The 21,541-nt window shown below is 37.2% G+C and overlaps 1 protein-coding gene across 5 annotated transcripts in view; it reads right to left on the bottom strand.

Moving 5' to 3' along the window:
• Positions 1–19,838, bottom strand: part of ITPRID2 (ITPR interacting domain containing 2) — a 39,097-nt gene extending 19,259 nt beyond the window's left edge. For 4 of the 5 annotated variants that reach the window (XM_060105746.1, XM_060105747.1, XM_060105748.1 and 1 more), the window contains exons 1-9: positions 19,343–19,837; positions 18,939–18,984; positions 15,924–15,973; positions 15,029–15,085; positions 12,336–12,375; positions 12,152–12,250; positions 10,701–10,909; positions 9,123–9,823; positions 3,148–3,220 (exon numbers count right to left, since the gene is read on the bottom strand). In XM_060105746.1, the coding sequence (XP_059961729.1) occupies positions 3,148–3,220; positions 9,123–9,823; positions 10,701–10,909; positions 12,152–12,250; positions 12,336–12,375; positions 15,029–15,085; positions 15,924–15,973; positions 18,939–18,984; positions 19,343–19,553 (1,486 nt within the window). In that variant the 5' untranslated portion in view covers positions 19,554–19,837. Of the gene's footprint in view, positions 1–3,147; positions 3,221–9,122; positions 9,824–10,700; positions 10,910–12,151; positions 12,251–12,335; positions 12,376–15,028; positions 15,086–15,923; positions 15,974–18,938; positions 18,985–19,342 lie in introns of all 5 variants that reach the window. The other variant, XM_060105750.1, reaches the window with a different exon arrangement.
• Positions 19,839–21,541: the final 1,703 nt, after the last annotated feature.

Genomic DNA, 21,541 nt, shown 5'->3' with positions numbered 1-21,541 from the left:
TGATGTTTCAAATGATGCAAACATTTGTAAGTTATGAAACAATTATTTCTTAACAACTGAATGAAACTCAATCACATAGTTTCAACTAGTAGGTAATATTGTTAATTTTACAATAAACTTGCTTATTTTTTGGCCTCAAAACTCTAATTCCTGGTTAGTATAACCTAGAAAAAAATTTTTTAAAGTAACTAAAATGACCAACTAAACACAGCTGGCCTGATCACACGCCCAACCACACTACAAGTACCACAGTGGGGGAGACTTTATAGCTATTACATTTACTGAGGGAGACACTTCATGAGGTAGTCAAGTTCCACAGAACTTAAAAAGCAACAAGCTAAATAAAGTGTGTTTACCAAGTCCACATTCATTTAAGACTTGAATGATAGAAAGTACTTCATAATACGTTTCAGTAGAATCCAAAATTAATTACAGGTTGCCTGACTTTGAAAAATATAATAACCTTAGGTTCAATCTGGAGCAACATGAAACAGAATAATTTTTTTCCCATTAAAAATTTAAAATAATTCTGTAATGTTTTGAAATTAACAAAACTGCATAATGAAATATATGGAACTGATCCATATCCTTGATAAATCTAGGTAAATTGTAATAATTGTAAAAGTGAACTGGAATAAGCTGTTACCATAGGTACTGATTATGCATTTTATTATTTGAGAAAATAATTAACATGTCTTAGGAGTCATCACCATAATTATGTGTTTGCATGTCTTTCTTAAAAAAAAAACTAGATTGTCAGCGTTCTGAAGACAGGAACCTTATTTATTCTTCTTTTTATCCCAAGTACCTAGACCAAGCCAACAATAAAAAATGTTTGCTGAATGAATCAATGATAACTATCTCCTTAAAGCAACAACAGAATTAAACAGTTTCTTAAAGGATTTAGAAGTGAAACTGCCCCATCTGCTTGGGCAAAGGGCAGTTGCAGAAGAGCCCAGGAAGCCCTGACCAGTTCCATTCAGGTTCTCTCTGCTAAGATCTGTTTTATCCGCAGCGTACTACAGCCTGTGCCGAGTGCACCTCTCCACGGTTAGCCCTGCCTGAATTCATACACATCAGGTCGAGTGTAGGCTGCTCAGGCTTCAGAGCAGGTGTGAGGCAGTGGAAAAGAACAAGGAAGCCTGGGTTCAAGTTTCGGCTTTATCATCATAAGCAATAACTTCTCTCCTCCAAAAAATGGGATAATCATTCTACCTCACAGGGTTACTTCAGAAACTAAGTAGAACATAGGTGAAACTGTTTTGTAAACTATAAATCACAACTGAGGTTCTTTAGTCAGATGTTTCAGCTTCACAAAAAACACAGTTCATCAAAGAAAAAGGTACAACTAAAAAGAAATAGACCTCTGTCCTAACTGAAGAGATAAGACATTATTTCTAATTAAAACCCAGGAACTTAGAGCAAACATTAAAGTGAGAACAAAACAAAATGTGGAAATTCTATTTATCCAGTATTGCAGAGAAACGTAAACAGGACACCCATATACTCTGCTAGACCAAAGAGAATATTGAACGTCTTCAGTAACTAGAAAAATGTTGGACTGCTCTTAATATACCTACTGAATATTAGCTTGTGACATGAGTTGAGTCACTAAACCTCTCTTCTTCAATATGTAAATCCCAGGACTGGATTTGAGATTAAGATCACTGTAACTTCAAAAGTTCTATTACTAAAGTGTGAAGTATTTTTATACGTGCACTGTGTGCATTTTTACTAACTTTGTGAAATGAATATATTGTACCAGTGATTCCATCTCTGCCACTATGATTAATTTAAGATATCTGCATATCACATTATCAAAATTTGATAGGCTACTTTCAAAAAATGACTAAAACACGTGCTGTTCTCACTCCCTCTCTCATGCACACACACAAAGCCATTTTACTGTTACTTTATAAAGATGTGATTCAAAAAAAATGTTACCATTTTTACTTATGCCACCAGAAATAAGTGCTCCTACATAGATAAGAGGAAGAAACCCAGATGTGAATAAAAACCACATTCCATCTTTCCCACCACAGGAAGCTTACTCTTCAAAGATCTTAAAGTAATTATGCTGTTTTTATCCTCTTTTTGACACAGGGCAAGCTGCTTTTCCCAATGCATCCCTTGTCTACCTTTCTAAAGCAAAGATTCCTGGATGGCTGTGAACTCTGTCTTACAGCTCAGGAGCACATACATAAATTTATGGACTCACAAAGGGAAGAAAATTAAGCAGGAAAGTTCATTTTGTGTCTGACCAGAACTGTGATGACCTAGTGCGAGTGGAGCTCTTGTTTCTCAGTACCATACTGCAATAAAAGAAAAATTATATGCAAATTGTCTCATATGAAGTCACTTCAGAGATCAGAAGAGAACAAACATGTAATTTCCTATTCTAGGAGCATACATATGAATCTTTGCTTAAAAAAAAAAGGGTGGTTCAGCATGTGTAAAGTTTTAAAAATAAACACTCCTACCTTCAGTGGTCATTTTAACTTCCTCTCTCCTTTTCTCTAAATCTCAAAAGCTTTGTGACTTTAAAGATGATCAGACATGTTTTTCTGTTGTAAGTTAAAAGTGAAAGAAATGGATTCAGAGGTTCTTTGGTCAATAATTAATAATTCAAGAGAAGAACAATGTCTGAGCAACTGACCTTTGATTTACAGTTTGAATTTAACTAGCTTTACCTACTGCTGAGAGATTGACTGTTGTTTTCTGCCAGAGGCACATTCATTTATTACACGTAGGAGTCGCATTTAAATAATAAAAACCCAGAGGTGGATAATACAAGTGTACATTTCAATCCCAACCATGTAAAAAGTAGGCCTGACTCTGTTGCTCTATCACTTCCCATCTAGCCCTTGCGTAGAACTGAAAAAATATTTAGAATACACAGAATTGTGTAAGGAGGTCATTACAAGATAAGCAAACTAAAATTACTTTATGAGCACAAAATTCTTCAGGAAGATACAAAAAATTCTATAACCAAACCATAATGAAGCAGGCACACCTGTGTTCTTAATCTTCTTTTTACACTTACAGGTACTACAAACACTGATAGATTAAAAAAAAAATACCTTTTCCAAATCCCCCAAAGATGCTTTGGTAATGTGCTCGGGAACTAGTGGGTACTGGTTTACTTACCTCTTTTTGACTTGTTAAGACCTAGCTGGTAAGTGGTTGGAACATGAGGAGCTTCCCCCTCTGTACTTTGAACCTAAAGAAGAGTTTTAAGTAGTTAAAACTCAAGAATCTGTGGCAAAGAAGAACACCTCTTAATAGTCATTTACTAAACAACCAACCTAAGAAGGTACCAATGCTTTATATATTTAAAGTGCATCCTATCTCAAAATTGTTATAATGTCCCACATCTCAATTTTACGATCTATTTTTCAGTTAACAACAGGACTGCAAGCTTATAGCTAGCAACGAAAAATAACTACATGTGTAAACTACTTCATTTTAAAAAGTTACCATTAAATGAAAAACAGATCCAAAATTAAAAGTTCTCTAAACGTTAAACTTCAAAGTGTAAGGTCAATCCCAGGAGAAGTACTAATACACTCACTGCAGCACACTGGCACACACCTGAAGCAATTACAAGTCTTGTGTCCTGAAAAACGGCAATCATGCTCCCACTGCAAAATCTTATAAAAGTCCACAAATTATCAGGTATCAAAAACCACTCATGTGGGGCTTCCCTGGTGGCGCAGTGGTTGAGAGTCCGCCTGCCGATGCAGGTGGCGCGGGTTCATGCCCCGGTCCGGGGGGATCCCACGTGCCGCGGAGCGGCTGGGCCCATGGGCCATGGCCGCTGAGCCTGCACGTCCGGAGCCTGTGCTCCACAACAGGAGAGGCCACGGCAGTGAGAGGCCCGCGTACCGCAAAAAAAAAAAAACAAAAAAAAAACCACTCGTGGAAGACTGCTTTGTCCCGACACAAATGTTCTTTTAAGACATAACTTGGGAGTTGTAAGTAGAAAAGCAGGTTTTGTTATAGGACTAAAATGTTGAAAGATCTTAGCCATAAATCCTCCCTGAAAATTATGCTCAAAAAGATACCAAACCCACAGAAGTTGTCCTTTTATGCTGTCTTTTTTCTCCTACCTAAACTACTACATAATTTAGGAATTTCCAGATTCTTTACTCAGCATACTCACTCCCCAAATACTCTTACTCTATCTATCCTAACATAACTAACCCTATACTAACAGTAAATATTTGCGGGGGTATGCTATTAACGCCCCACACTTTACCCTATAATGATTAGTACTTAAAATAATAAATAACATCCTAGTAAAGTGGGCAAACTAGCCAAACATTTGGGCTTTCAGCCTTGAACAAGCTGGAGAGCAAATAGCAAACAGGTTTTAGATAGAACCCTCGCAGTTTTGAGCTATGACTCCATTCTAGAGTAAGAAAGATTCCATAGGAGTGAAAGTGGAATAGCCAACATGAAAAAACACTTCAAAGGTTAAAGATATTATTACCCAATTTAGAAATTGCTCTGATTTGTGATATCTCTGTTCTACACAGTTGAACATGAATCCAAGTTTATGTATCTTTTGAAAACTGAATGCATACTGGTCATTTAAAACCATCACCTATAAATTATATATAAAATGGTTTCTGCTATCTTTGTTTTTATTGAAAAATCGTATTCTTCAAAGCAGCAGACACAGTTCAACAGGAAAACCATTGTTTTGTGTGCAAAGAAACAAAATGCGTTTTCTTTTTGTAGTCAACAGGAGGTCTATTATTAGCCTCTATTCAGGCCTAGCCTACTTCAAAGAGTTTTCTGTAAACCAAATATCAAACAGACCAAAAAAGGAAAACAGAAATCTAAATGTCTCTTTAATTTTATTCTAGGAATCTCAGCTTAGGCAAAAGATTATGATCTCTCATTTTTAAATGTAGAATTATCATATATTCTATTCTTTAGATTTATAAAATTAGTCACAAGGTAACATGACTTTAATGAGTATGTATCCTCAGTATACTATCCTTCAAGATGCTGCTACTCCATGGACAATAAAAAAAAAAAAAAAAAAAAAAAAAAAAACTCCCTCTCTCCCTCTACTACAAACTCCATAATTAACTGAAAGAAAAGAAGAACAGGACCCTTAAAAATGAGCTGACAGGATCATATTTTACTAATAAAGCTACTAAAGTTAGGATCCTTCCTCCTACTTACTCAGCAAAATCATCAATCACTTGCTGAAGACAGAAATAGACTTGCTAGTGTTAATGGTTGAATTTCATAGCTTATTAGGTTTCATTATTGGCTATAGTTGTGCAGAGGAAAGCCATCAAATTCAAGATGGGGTGCACCACAGAAAATTATAATGCAAACAGAGAACTTAGATTTATGTGGCAGGATTTTTCCTATTCCATGGTTTCAAATCCTCAGCGGAATTCTGGTCATTTGCTACAAGTTGGTCTTTTATTTAATTAACTATAGCTAAATACTGATAGCCGAATTGAGTGACGGATAATGGGTGTTCATTATACTATTTTCTCTAAACGCTGGGTAAGTTTGAAACTTTTCATAATAAAAATTACAAAAAAACAAGCAAAACAACCTAGTAAACCAAAATGATAAAATCACTTGGTCTCAGTGTTTTGGGATTTAAAGCTGTAGGACAACAGCTTTAGAATAATTCACACATTTGAGTTACTACATTTTAATCAAACAAAGATTGTATCTTTTTGAATCAATGTCCTGCTACCACGCAGATACCTAGTTTGATTTTTCAACATCTGTCACATTTATCTTGACTAAGACATATCTTCTAGGCACAATACTATTGTACTATGTTTTATAGAGCAGCAACACTGTAGAATGTTCTAACTCAAATCACCCTTCCTCTAAGGTTTAAAGAGACCTATACAGCAGAAATCCAAAACTGGAACTTCAAAAGTTACAATTCTGTCTAATTTTTAATGATAGCTCAAAAAAATTCAAAGGAAAGCATTATTTTTCCAAAAAGGGGCAGGGGGCTGGGCATGGGATGACTTGAGTTCTTGTCCAATGTCTGACCCTATCAACCAGCCGGACCATACCAAGCTTTACGGTATAATCAAAAGGAGCAGGTTTGTACAAAGACTCAAATTCAAGTCTCATTCTGAAAGGCCAACAGAACAACTTAACTACCTGTCAGGTATTTGACTGATTTGGGATTACTTTAACTCAGGCCAGTAAATAGAATAAAAAGAATCCTGAAACTTAATCGCTAAAACTAAGTAATGAGGTATATTAGTTAAATCAACAATCTGTGAAGACAGGATTAGAAACATTTACTAAAACTTCAGTAGCTTAAAAAATTGTATATGCTGCCAATAATATATTTAAATATGCTTATTTATAGAGTAAGAGACACAGGACAACCTATTTACAGAAACACACAGATAAAAGTTCTCCTTCCTCTAGCGTTTAAGCATGAGAAAATTTTCCTTTACGTCTAAAAGATGAACAATTGCTTACTGAGTAAAATCATTCTGGTTTAACTGTGAATCATTCATGCTACTAATTTATGGCTCTAGAGAGTTACCATGATGTATTTATTCAAAATAAATCATTTCAAGAAGAACACAAGAATTATCCAAGCAAGTCACTAAGAATTAGAAAACTCAAGAGTGGGGTTTTACAACTTTTAGATACACCAAAACAGTCTGCAAGATATTTTTTATATGGCAAACTGACTTTTAATTGAAAATAGTGTCTGGCCTTTTTTGCTTATCATAAGAGATAGTCACTTTCACTCTCCAAGGCCTGGGTCAGTCTTGTCATCTATTTAACTCTTTTTACATTTAAATAGTTCTTCTCTCTGCTCCTGGTGACTGTCAGATCTTACCTTCTGCTCCAGAGGGACTAGGCAGCTTCAAGCACAGAGCCGCATCTGCAACATTTTCTCCTACCTAGTCACCCACAGCAGTGGGCATTCAGTTAATCTGTTTAAAAACTGGCTTACTGACAGCGTGTGCGTGCTCTAGCTTATATTTATTTGCTATTTTTACAAAAGGAAGAAAGTTCCCAATAGGAATCAAACCTCAAGGGAAAGGAGTGCAAAAGAAAAATAGTAATGACCTACTTTGAATGGGATCTAAAAGTCTGCTTTAATAAGATTGTTCTCTTCATTTGTCAGTATGATTCAACAAGCTTGGGAGAAGAGGAAATTAAAGAAACACATTATTTCCTTTCTTTATCCATTGTTCTACAAGCTTTCTTTAAAGTTCCCAAAGGGATTAAAAACACAATTCTAGGAGGTTTTTATCCATATTTGAAATATGTCTGAAAAATAAGGATTATCCTTAAAATTCCCTGTTATTTACAACGTAGCTATGGTTGACCATATATTCTTTTTTGAAAACAAAAATCTTCCATTATCCTTAAACCACCAATGCCTATAATTTTGTACTTCAAAAAAATATTCACTTCAATGTTGTTACTTTCTTCACTAACTGCTTTTGCCAGCAGAGGGAGCAAAAAAAAAAAAAAGAAAAAAAAAAAAAAAACAAAACACCAGCCTATTATTAAATGTTCACTTGCTGCCAAAGTACATCTGTCTAGCACTTTATAAATGTTGTAAAGAACTTCCGTGTATGGCATCAGTAATTTAAAAAACAAAAACACAACTCTGGCTTAGAATTCAGGAATTCTAGAAATTAAAAAGCAAAATATGAGTGTCTTCTCATCTGAGTTACCAAATCAGGTCTGCAAGTATCTAACAAGTATCTGCACTCTATCCAATTGTCAGAAGAGGGGCCCTAAAGGAAGGCAAGAGGTTACACTTTAATTATGAATGCTAGGACAAGTTTAGACCAAAACAAAGCCAAAAAAAGAATCGAACAGTGAAATGGAACAAAAAAGTTCTAATTAAAGTTGTCATTTTCTGAACTCATTATAATGAGAAATAAAGCTTACAAAAAATGTAAAATATTTCAATGGGCTGCTCTTGCTCCCTTTTTATTTCACTTTTTAGTCAGAATTAAAGTATTAAGAGGTGAATTCAAAGACCACAAAAAAAGCTGTATCAGCAATTGAAATTTTGCAATAAATGAAAAATCTTAACTGATGTGAGAGAGACGCACTCACCTAAGAGGACCTTTTATGGGCAGGATCAATTATCCTGTTTCCTAGTTCCCTAAAACAATGGCGAGTGATTCTAAAACAGCTGTGAGCTATTCCTAAAACTATTCTGTAATAAATTTTAAAAAGAAAAATTGCACATTGTATAATTTATAGCCACAAATCGTTAGCAGTACATGTGTGCCTGTTTCCTCATATGTAAAATAAGACCAGCACTGTGGCCTCACACACTGAAGAGAGAAAAGTACTTCAAGGGCCTAGTACAGTGACTGCCACAAGGTAGGTGCTTGATAACATTCAGTTTCCTGCCCCAAAGTATATAGCTCCAATACATAAGTTATCCTCTGACTATTCAAAAGCAGTTTTAGGTGAACCTCATCAAAACAAATATTTTTATCTTGTCCAATTTGAAATTTATGTAAAATAGTAAGAATATCACTAGGTTAAAAAAAAAAGTAACCAAACGCTGGTCTTCTGGGGTTGCAGAAATCCTTTCAGTGACCTTTCAAACCTTCTTCCTCGAGATTCCCTATCCTCCCCTTCAGGAAATATCTTCATGTTCATGTTCCCAGACCTACCCTCAAAGCCTTCTTCACACCTACCCTTCCACTGAGAAACATTAAGAAAAGCTTGCCCAAAGGCACACAGCAATTCCGTGGCCCAAACAGAACTCAAACCTGTTTGATTTCAAAGCTTGTATTTTTAACTATTATGCAATATTGATCTGAGTTTAGATATATTCTCTCAGGGCTTTCTCAGAGAATCAAAATCTTAAATTGAGAGAGAAAAGGGGTTAAAGTTCAAGTATGAGCAATGGATTACAGAAGATCTAGAGGGGGCATTATCTTGACATCACATAGTCCTGGGACTTCTTGGTTTGTGAAACATAAAACAAAAAACCGAGAAAGTCAAAATCAGGATGATTTCTTTCTAGTATAAATCTATTCACCACCTTTCATTTTAAAAACGTTTTTTGGCACTTTTTTCCCTAACTCAGTGTTTAAAACAGTTCTCAGTAATTTTTTACCTACCTCTTCCATTTCAAAGGAGTCCTTCTGCTGTGCCATTATATTTCTTATGGATGGGATCGTCAACGGTGCACATGGCTCTTTTTCAGGTGTGGACAAAGGGACATTTTTCAGCTCCCTGCTATTTTCCAGCTCACTGTGGCTGGACATGTTGAAATCGCTATCTAAATGAGTTTTTATAATACAAGCTTCCTCACCCAGTTTATTCTCATGACTTTGAGTTTCTTTACTTTGTCCATTTTCAGTTTCTTGGTTAAAATTACTGTTTGCTTCATCAGAAACTCTATCAATGTCAGCATTCTCCATAACAGCTGCTGAACTACCTGATACTTCTTCTTTAACTGTAGCCAACATAGAAGATGAATCTTTCTTCTTCACAATTTTTTGAGACTTTTGATCATTTTTATTGCCAATTTCTTCCATCACTGAAAGATTTAGAGTCTTTCCTTTGTCAACTGCTGGGGAAGGAGTACTACCTTCTCCTTTCTCTGTTTTATCAACACATAAATTTAGTTTTGATAGTGTTTTCATTAAACGATTTGCAGTGTTACTTCGGGTTAAAGGTGGAGGCGAGTCTGTCTCCTTGTTAGAGGTCACCGAGGACACACTCCCAATTCTCTGCAGGGGAGTCCCAGAGACTTGGGAATATAAAGAAGAAAATGCATTGGCCACAGTAGTAAGCACTTCAATTTGACGAAAACGGCCTATAAAAGGAAAAAAACATGAATTATATATATTTATATTTATATGTGTATATACACACACATATATTAATTAAACCATTACTACTGTTCAGAATTTCAATAACTGAACTACTTAAATCACAAAGAATATGAAACCAGATTTTTTTCCTTACCTAACACTTAAAACTTCTCTACATTTACTGTGGAGAGGGAGAAAAAATTTTCACTCTTAAGCACTAGAATTTACATTTTAAAAAATCAAAAGGAAGGACAAAGCATAATGACAACACTGAATAAAACAGAAAGGACTAGCTATTGATCTATAGTTATGACTCTGTTTTTAGGTCTTGAACTCTTCCAAATGTGAAGTATATGTAAGTATATATTTTATACCTCATGGGAGGGAGATTGGATTTATAGATCTCTTAAAGCTAATCCAAGGACCACCTAGGGATCCCATTTTGGGGATTTCTGGTCAGCAGAGAAAAATAAGCAAGATTTAACTTGAAAAATCATCAAATTAGCCTTGCCATTGTAGATTTACATGAAAGCATCTGAAATTGACTGACTTCAACTAATAGTAACAAGGCCCCTCCTCTACTTCTTTCCTTTTGGAACAAAAGCAATTTGGAGGTAAGTATAAGGTTCTACAAGTTACATTCTACGGTTGTAACACTTAAGTAAGTAGAGAATGGGGTGGGGGGGTGGGGGGAATAGGTAAATTAACTTCTATAAATAGAATAATAAAAATTTATAATATGCAAACAGTTATTGTGTTAACCTCAATAATTAAATTGCCACTGCTATTCCTAGAAATTAATAAGGCTTTAAAAACAAGACCATCTTGCTGTAGATGCCATAATTTTAAAAATAATATGCTAACATTTAAAAACCTTACTTGTTAAAGCATAATTTGGATTTTCTACTTCCATCCGTTGCATTTGCGCACTCAAAAATACTTTAATATCTATTCCTCTGGCAAATGATGATGAATTAAAAAATCTGGAAGGAATTTTAGAAGCAATATCTGGTTCATCTCGTCCAAATCCAAGATTATAAAGGATTTCTTCAGGATCTTCCTCATAAAGTTCCAACAATTCTGAAACACTAAAAAGAAAAAGAAAAAAAAAAAGAAACAGCAAGATGTAAAATAAGTTTATAATAGTCCATATCACAATATAAATGAATTCATATTCCTGCTTTCCTGTGAAAAAGTCTTCTACAGCTTCTGCTGTTTAACCCATTATTTATTTCAGCATCTTTACACGTTGGGTACCAAATGCAATAAATAACCCTTAAAAAGGGTCCATTCTCTCAAGCTGTTTTGGGGAAAAGAGCTAAGCCCTAAGAACACCCTCAGTAAGAAACTCTGATTCCTCACCTTATTTTTTTTGTCATTTTAAAGAGATTTCCAGTAAAGCAGCTAAACAATTTGAGGACAGATAAGGGAGAATAAGGAGTAAACAGATTAGGAAAAAATGAAAAGGGAAAATGCACTAGGAAGTTGGTACAACTTTGGTACCAAGGGACATTCTGCAGAGCTTGAGTTTTTATGCTATCTTTGGCTGTCCTAGAAGAGGGCATATAGGTGATCTGATCTCAGAAAAGTGAAGGAGGAGCTTACTTTCAACTTCTCTCTAACCACTTGCACTCAGGAAGTAGGAGGAGTAAAGTAACGAGAGTATGGGTTACATAAAGGTAAATTCTTGCTCTAATTCTATTGTGAATTGAACATTTATTAACCCTTATCTCTCATACCAGTGATAATCCAAGCTGAGACTCACCGGGGAAAATAGGAATGTTAGAGATAGAACTTGAGCAGAAGGAAATTTCAATTTGTTTCAGAGAAAATGTTCAAATTCCAAAACAATAATTTGGATAATAGTTTAAACTGGTTCATTATGCACACGTATTTGCTTATTCTAATATATAGTTTAAAGATCTTTGGTTTTATATGAAGATAAATCTACACTTAAATATCAAGCTTTAAATTATAAAGGTTTATTCTGATTTTTATGTCAGAGTAACTCAAGACCCTAGCAGAATGGAGAATTTGGGAAGTAGAAATTATTCCACTATGGACTTCCTCTTTCAAGCTGTTGATAGGACTCAAAATACTCATTAATGGATTCCAGCAGCATTTTTAACATATCTGTTAATTTTTATTTAATCTTCATTAAAAAAAAAAAAAGAAGAAGAAGAAGATGCTTCTCTCAGTTATGCTGATCCACAAAACACTGTGGTTTCCTTTCAACTTCATACTACCAAGCCAAATCCAAGGCTGAAAAGGGATAAGAGTAGGTCATCTACAACACAATGTAGTTGCAGTATAACTCCAGAATAAGCTACCTTGAGACTGTTCCACTACTTTTCCCGGATCCAGTGGAATTCATACTTCTCCCCTTCTGATGAAACTGTAGTCTTCTCTCTTTGGCCAAGATATTATTGCTATAAACAAAATTAGATTATATAAAACTTTATTTCCATAACTGTTCTTCATTTTTAGAAAGGAAAAAAACAAACAGCTACGTACCAGTTTTCAATTTGAGCATCAGTTTCATGGAGGTGGTTGGCTAAAGGTAAAAAAGAATATATGCAAAGCACAACTGTTAGTAGGACAATAACTACTATGATACAATCAACAAGAAAGCAAATTAACCACATTATTATTGCTAATGCCTAATATGCCAAACTCTTGTCCTGGCTCATTAAATCTGCACCATTAAAGGTAATATACAGATAGATAAGAACAGAGTCAGCAGCTTTTGGAGGGTGTTTTAGGTTTTGTTTGTTAGCAACGTAAAACTACCTCCACTGAATGTTTAAAATAAAAAGATATATAAATAACCAATTAAATTTAACAGTTTGAAATAAGTAGTAAGGAGATACGTGGTATATGTGCTTCTAATTACTAAATTTAAAAACTGTTAATAAAGAATACCTCAAAAGCAAAAACATGATTTAGCATTACTTAAGTATGGCAATATATATTCCTAACATGTGGTTTTTTTAATTCACTCCAGTTACAACCAATTTTTCATGCACCTACTTTGAAAATTCCTACTCATTTCAACATGTTTTCTTTTAAAAGTTGCGTTTCAAATTTATCCTAGACTTACAAGTTCTAAACAAATAAATGTTGTTAACGTTAAGTTTACAGTGAGTTAAATTTACTGCACTTAAATTTTATAGACAAACATAAAGAATGAAATTAATTAAAAACACATCTTTTTCAGCACACCAGACCTTTTTCTTTTTTCATTTCTGATCTGCAGAGTCATGGCAATTTCTTATCAACCAGAAAGGTGTCTAACACATAGCATTCAATAAATATTTACTGAATGAATGAAAATAATCTTGAAACAATTTTCAGTAAAACAACATAATAGCTCCACTCTTCTCTGAGACTTCCTTTTTGGGTCTGGCTTCCAATAAAAGTATTCACTATGGATGAACAGGCAGAGCACGGAGGATTTTTAGGGCAGTGAAAATACACTATATGATAGCATAATGATGGATATGTGTCATTACACATTTGTCTAAACCCATAGAATGTATAAGACCAAGAGTGAACCCAAGCATACACTAAGGACTTTGGGTAACTATGATGCTTTATCCTAGGTTCATCAATTGTAACAAATGTACTATTCTGGTGGGGGATGTTGACAATGGGGGAGGCTGTGCACGTGTGGGGCAGAAAGTATGTGGGAAATCTCTGTACCTTCCCCTCAATTTTTCTGTGAACAAAACTGCTCTGAAACAATGAATTTTTTTTAAAAAATTCTATATTGTGAAACCACTAAGGCAGATATCAAAAATGCTATTTACAATAACAATAAAATGAATTTTAATAAGGGGTTAACAGTATGTTCAACTATCCTGATTGGGAAGCAGTAAGTTTGAGTTTATTTTATAGAGTTTATTCCTTAAAAGCATATTAACAGAAATATAAAAACTAACATATACACATATTCTAGAGTTTTCAATGTTAGAAGGCTCTAAATAAGTAATCTTATCATACAGATTGACTTCAAACTGCAAAAGATCAAGGATATTAAATTCAGTGGATAAATTCATTATTCATCAACTTACAATTCAAAAAGATTTAATAAAATCCTTAATTCTTTTTTTTTATAAAAAGCACACATTGGGACTTCCCTGGTGGCACAGTGGTTAAGAATCTGCCTGCCACTGTAGGGGACACAGGTTCGAGCCCTGGTCCGGGAAGATCCCACATGCCGTGAAGCAACTAAGCCTGTGTGCCACAACTACGGAGCCTGCACTATAAAGCCCATGAGCCACAACTACTGAGCCCGTGTGCACAACTACTGAAGCCCACGTGCCTACAGCCCGTGCTCCGCAACAAGAGAAGCCACCGCGATGAGAAGCCCGCGCTCCACGACGAAGAGTAGCCCCCCACTCGCTGCAACTAGAGAAAGCCCACGCACAGCAATGAAGACCCAACGCAGCCAAAAATAAATAAATAAATAAATAAATAAATAATTTTTTAAAAGCACACATTAATAATCCAGCTATACAGTTACCAATAATTTCAGAATACCAGTAAAACAATAAAAAAATTCTTAATTTTACATTGTGGAAAGCTTTATTATGAATCCACAAGAAAAGATGATATAATCTGTGAAAATTTAAACATGGCACAATACACTTTTAAAATCCTAATGCAGCCTTGAACAGACATCAGCATAATGCTTTCTAATTAACTTCTTGTAACTCTATTTTGTCTTTGTCCTTTAATCTTCTAAAAATCTGGAAAAAGAGGAAGCGGGAAAGACAGGAGACACTTGAATGCAAAGAGAAAGACAAGCTGCAGCTGTTAAGTCTGACATAAGGCTACCTCACACTAAAATAAGCTTCACTTTAGTTTTCTCACACATAAATATTTAAGTTTCCTTCCTTTTGAGGGACAATTCTTCCCTCAGTTATATGACCACTGTTTGCCCCCAAATAGTTCCTGTAAGCTTCAAAGTCCAAGGAAAACCTTTGGACATTGCACAATGGTTTTCCAGAGCCATTCCTACAGGTCTCCTATAGGCTCTTACTAGATTATTAACACATAAAAGGTTCTGTAAAATGTGTCTGAGCCACTTTCAAGAACTTTAAATTTAGCTCTGAGGATCATAAATATGAAAGCACGTGACTTTCTCTCTTTTTTTTTTTTTTTAATTTTAAAACTACATGAAGGTACAGTTCTTCCAAACATACCTTCAGCTCCCAAGGACAAATCATCCTCAAAACTTCCTCCATTTCTCACAAGCACACCTGAAAGAAACATTAGAGGATTCATCCTGGTATTCTGTTCTTCCTGACCCCCACAGAAAATCACTGTTTTAATTAAAACAAACTGACCAAGCAAAATATAAGACACAGTAAAGCATTTCAGACCTGAATGTACTCACAGATTATTCTGATTATATAATTTCAGGAAGAAAATATAAGTTTTCACTTTATCGTAAAGGAAACCATGATTTGCTGCCAGGTAAAGTTATTAGAAGCCCCAATCTACAGGCTATTTTATACTTAATAAGCCTTTAAGATGTTCAGTTAGATAACGTATCTTACCCAACAGTTTCATGGAAAACCAGATCACAGGGCAATCATTCCTTTTACCCCCTTATATTAAATCAGGAGCTCAAGCTAGATTTTCCTGATACTATAAATGTTTTTCATATGCCTTGCCACTACCTGCACATTCTTGTTGTACTTTGAACTTCAGAATTTTGCCTTGCACAGGTGTGGCAATCTCAGTTAATGTAAGCAAAGAAATGCTACACTAAAGCTCACCTGATTCACTCAATATATATTTTCCTTATGTTTACATATTATATTTCTGTATTTAATTAGTCTTTATAATATCTAATTGGACAATAAAAAGAAATGAATTTCACATTGTGGAAAGGTTTGGTAATTTGTTTAAACTCATCACTGTTTTATGGTTCATGACAAGGTTTCCCCCTTTAGGCTTTTATCTTAAAATACCATATTTTATAAACATGAACATCACTTTTATAATTTATACACACACACACTCTTTCACTCAGAGGACATATAAAGTAGGACCCTCATAAAGAACAGATTTAGAAAGGCAACTTTCTCTTACCCTTGAGTGTACTACTGCTTTGCTCATCCAGTGAGGCTCCCAAAGGGGTACTGAAACCACATAAACATATAAACCTTAGTCTTGAAAAGCTGTCTGGAAAGCTGTCACTGCACAGCCTTACACTTTAAAGGGTTATAGCTAAGCAAGCTTCTAATCACAGTTGAACTTTCCTCCCAAACGCACATGGAATGCAAGTGAATTACATAATATCCTACTAAGCAAATACCTATCATCAAGTCAGCTCACCAGGAATGATTTAATCACACGTCTGATCTGCCAGCAATTAAGAGCAAGAATGGCAATTATAAATGATATGAATTGGCATTTTCTTTACAAAAACAGAAAAAGAAAAGAGAATGACAACAGGCCTTAAGAAAATGTCTGTTCCCCTCAATCCCTTCCCTAGAAACAGGAAAGAGAATTAAGAGAAAACAAATCTTTATCTCAATAAAATTAAAAAGTCAGAGTATAGTTAGAAATAAGGCTCAACAGTTTTCTCAAATCCCATCAAGCATTTTAGAGCACCACTCAATGCCTCCCTTACCCCAACTATTATCTTTTCTGATACAATGGAGAAGTTTGGAATTTATTTTAGGCTTTTAAACTAAAAAAATACATGTATTCTTCATTTAACTCTGAAAAGAAAATTACTAAAAAGTTGGCTTGAGAATCAACCCTAAGAACTAGCCATTACTAAAATTCTTTCACATTCTTGTTGTTCAAACACAGATAACTTAGAAATCTTTTTAATGCAAAATGTTTTTCATTTCTTTCTCAAGACTAAGTTAAGAAAGAAACAGGTTGTTTTATTATAAAAGTTCTACTTTGTGTTATAAGCCTTTCGTCAGCAACAACTTATACCTGTTATAAATTCACATCAGAAATGGGATCAATCATAAAAATATCAGTTTCAAAGAAATATTACTGAAATGCCACTTAAACGTTAAAAGTTTCTACAAACAAATATACAAACAATGGCAGTTCTTTAAATATTAGTGCTTTTGAAATGAAAAAGAATAAGCCATGACCATAAAGATAATAAAACCTCTAAGTTTTTGCATATATTTTAATAAAACTATACTTTATGCTCTCAAAAAAGTCATTCCTTTTCCCCGGTGGTTACTTTCATAGGACAAAACATTGCATTACTCCTTCTGTAAATGTCTCAACTGGCCTGGGCACCAACAGAAAATTGCAAATGAGCAGAAAATAACTGGCATTCTCCTTCAAAAACAAGTCTCTCACTCTTATAATTGCCCTCTTACAAATCTTATCAAAAACTCTATCCCTCTTAGATGCTACTTATTCAAGCAATTTGTTTCCGCTTAGCCACAAAAAAAAAAAAAAAAAAAAAAAAGATTACCAAAATAAAGACTCCCTTTAAGGAAAAACAACATGGTATCTTTATTCAGGATATGGAAAGCAATAAGAAAACAAAGAATATTTGAGAACTTATCAGGGGGGTTGGGGGGGATGCTGTCTTCAGATCATTTGTACATAATATACAAAGTGGACAGATGCCTGACTCTGGGAAGGACCCTAAATTGTTATAGAAAAAAAGAAAACTTGCATATATCCTAGCAGTCAAATCTGTGATAATAAAGCTAACAATAAAAGACTTTGTTTTAGCTCTCCAGAGTACAAATGAATGTCCCTTTCGTACAGAATAGGTGCAGCTGTAGGGAACAAGAAAGAAACCTATGTAGGAAATCCGCAACAGACTATAGAATCTGCCTACATAAATCAAGATTAGCAACAAAACTCCTGGAATTTTCAGAGATCTTGTGTCCTGGTGAATGTTAACATTTGCCCACTGCATTTATCTTAAAAGATGCACTTATTTACTTGATATATCTCTTATATAATCTTAACTCCCATATACCATAAAATAAACATAACATGATTCTTCTCTTGCTTTTAAACATTTTTTTGTGCATCTTTAGAGAAAAGGTCCATAGATTTCATCATATCTCAGAAGGGTCTATGACATCCTCAATAAAGGTTAATGAGTTCTATAATAAAGAGTGTTCAGTAAGGCTCCAGGCAATTCACCAAAACAGGATAGCAACAGAGCAGTGGCCAATATTTTATGTCTTTAGGAAAGAAAAATAAACTGGCATATATAAGAATCATTTCTCTCTCCCCACCAGAAAACACTTCTCAAACTCTGGTACTTGGACAAAAGATTAAGAAAAGCCCAAATTGAGATGGCAAAAAATATGTACAGAAGCAAACACCTTAACAAAAGTTAAAAAGCCAACATGCTTCATGTGAGATTTTATAAGTAGCAAACAAGTTGGAAAAAAATAATTAAAATATGAAACAAGTACATTTTACTGTAGTAAGATACGATTAATCTCCTCTGTACTTTATCAAACATTTCTGTACCAGCTACCAAAGCGTGTAATTAAAAAGATTTATGCAGCCTGAATGTCTTCAAAGCTCTATTTCCCTTCTGTGAATTCCAGGGCCATCTGACAAATGCATGTCCAAGAAGTAAGCTAGAACAAAGTAGTAAGCTAGCTTTAACAGCTCTCCAAACAGAATTAAGGCACCAACAGAAAGTTAAAGCCCGGTTAGTGTAGTTAAGTAAATTACATTCATCTAAAACACATTTGAAAGGGAAATGACTCTTCTGCCAGATATACACGTGTCAAAACAAAAGCAAAATAAAATACTGTGTGAAATGTGACAATCCTTTCAAATAAAAACAGGGCAAGCATAATAACATGGCATGATTATCTTTTTCAGGTTTCTGATCTCTGATGCTAACATCACGCACCGGAGCTGAAGTCCTAATAACTGTAAAGTCAACATGGTCACCAAATAATCGGCGGTCACAGCACTTCCATTTCTAATCGCTTAAAGGAGGAAGCTATCCGCCGGCTCACTTTCCGGTTTATGGCTTACGAGGTCCAAGGGACCCGCAAGGACGGCGGCCCGAGTCACTCCGCCCAGGCGTCCCATCAGCGCTGATCTTCCCCCGGGACGCGAGCGGCGCAACCGAGGACTCACCGGCAGTCCTTGAGCCATATCGCGATCTTCTCGTTGGGCACGTTTCCTGCGGGGCAGAGCGAGGGGACATCTCGTTACCGACCCCAGGAGGACTCCGACTGCGGGGTCACCCTGGACACCCCCAGGTAGGAAAATCTACTGGGGGCAAAATGCAGCCTAAGCAACACGGCTTAGAGACCATCTGAAGGGAAATGATAGCACCGGGGTGTCTCTGTTGACGCTGGAGACGCCTTACCAAGCGCGCACGTTTAAACGTCGGAAGTGTCCCCTCTCCCCTCGGCCTCTCGAGCCCAGGACGATCTTCCAGAACTCACAGCAGTCGCCCAAAGCGCACGAGACTTTTCCCCGCCCGCGCGAACTTCCCCGAGCTCCCCGCCCGCCGCTGACCCGCGGGGCGCACGGACCTCTCCCCGCGGCCGCCGGCAGCTTCGCTCCAGAGGGGTCCTCCTCGTCGTCCTCGTCCTCGTCCTGCGTCGTCGCTTCTGTGGACAGGTCCTCCGTCTCCGACGCCTGCCAGGAGCCGCGGCACTTGGCCCAGGCCTTCCTCCTGCGACTCGCCACTTGCCACTCCAGTTCCTCCTCCGCCTCCGCCGACGCCACCAGGGGCCGGTCCATGGCTGCACCGGGGGCTCCGCAACCCCAACCGGAGCCTGTGAGAGACACGGCGGCGGCTGGGACCCCAGCCCCTGCGGTCAGCGCCCGGCCGGGCTGGGGGCCCCGGGGAGCTGGAGCAGGCGCGGGGGGAGGAGGAGGAGGAGGAGGAGGAGGGGACGGGAGGGAGGAAGGGAGGGAAGGAAGGGGAGGGAGGGGGCGGAGGGCCAGAGTTTCACATGAAGCCGGCCGGGCGCGGCGCGGGAGCGCGAGCGGCTCGAGCGAGCGCGGCTGGGAGCAGAGCGCCGGCCGGCCCCAGTCCCGGCTCACCGCCCCGCCCTCCCCTCGGCCCCCGCCCCGCCCTCCCCTCGGCCCCTGCCCCGCCTCCCGCCTCAGCCTGACGCGCCAGGGGCCTGGCGGGCAGCCGCGCGTCAGCGCGCCCCTCCCTCAGCGGCGTTCCACGCCCCCTTCCGGCCGGGGGCGCGCGGGGCGGGGCGCGGCGAGCGCGAAGTGGAAAGACCCGCCTCCTGTCCCCCGCCAGCTGTCCCCTGTCCCCCGTCCCCCGTCCCCCGCCGCGGCCGGCGGAGCAGGCGAAATTGGTTGCTTGTTGGTTAGTAATCTTTGCTTATTAACTTCTCCTCTCACCCCAAAAACAGAAGGAATGTGGAAAGGCCAAGTTTCACTCAATGCCCGTCTTCACTGCGTCCAAACTGAGTGTCTGCTTGGGCTCGCTGGAAGTTACTCTTCGAGGAGTCCAAAGAATTCTGTCCAAGAAACGGTGGAGAAAGATGGGAAAAAGAGGCGTGTGATTGGTATTTCTTGTCAAAATATCAAAACTGGAAAAGACTAAGCTTCATGGAGTGCTCCTTTCACGCCTAAGAAATTTATTGTGGTCGTGTTATGTATGAAAGATTTAATTTGGAAATTCCACATTGAAATTGGACATAGAGAGGTGAAGGAAAATAGAGCAAGGAACAGCTGGGAAAAAGTAGAAATACTTGCTTGGATTTTGGTGCTACAAGATACAAATGATGTCAAGGTTTAGAACATTTTAAAAATGAGTTTGAGCAGTCCCTTTTGTTATTTTTAAAATCTTATTAGCAGAAAGACTATAAAATCCTATTCAATATCATATCCAAGATCCAGACTAACTTTCCAGAACCATCATAATATCATTCTGGGCCTTATACTGTGAAATATGAGGGGGAGCTAGAACAGGAATAGTGGTATCTCATTGCCTTGAAGTTTCACTATTTTTTCCTTGAATCTTAAAAATTTTTTCTTTGAATCTGAAGAACTTTCCAGCCTTCAAGAGTCCTTTAGCAAAATGCAGGTAACAGTTTAACGGTCCTTCAAAATAGGCCAGTGTCTAGCTGCCTATAGGAAAGGTGAGCAGGAAAGCAAGTGAGGGAGGTACCTGGAGAGAAGGCACTGAAAGGGCTGGTCAGAAGCCACAGAGAACAAAGTATGCTGTCTTCAGTTTCATTCAGGGCCCTGATGGACCCCACCCTACCCAGTTCCATCATTTCCACATGCTGTTGCTGACTCTCTATCCTAGCCTCTCATTTCATTCCTGTTCTTTCTGTCCAATACCTTAATGATCTTCAAGATCCAGCTGATCCAGAACTTTTCCTGGACTACATCTTTCCACCACCTCTGGTCACATCTATTCCACAATTCCCTGGTATGTAACTGAATGTCTGTCTCATTTATTTTGGGACTGAACTGTGCAGTAAATAATATGACTGGCTTCTGAGGGTATGTTTGACTTCCTAGGCAGACTGTAAATGGAGACTAAAGAACATTATTCTATATTCTTGCACACCTTACACTTTTAGTACAGTGCTAACCCCACAAGGAACATTGAGTTCTCTTGAGGTAAATTTTCTATGCTTTACATTCTTCAGAATGGACCGTCAAATGTATAAAATACTTGCTTTATGTTGTTTCTCTATGGCCTATTACCTTTTACTTAGTTTTGTTGTTTAAATACTTTCAGACAATAAAGAATT

The sequence above is a fragment of the Mesoplodon densirostris genome, chromosome 8, assembly GCF_025265405.1.
Source record: "Mesoplodon densirostris isolate mMesDen1 chromosome 8, mMesDen1 primary haplotype, whole genome shotgun sequence".
In the NCBI taxonomy this organism is placed as follows: Eukaryota; Metazoa; Chordata; class Mammalia; order Artiodactyla; family Ziphiidae; genus Mesoplodon; species Mesoplodon densirostris.
The sequence above is the reverse complement of the archived record's forward strand: the minus strand, read 5'-3'. Positions and strand labels throughout refer to the sequence as shown.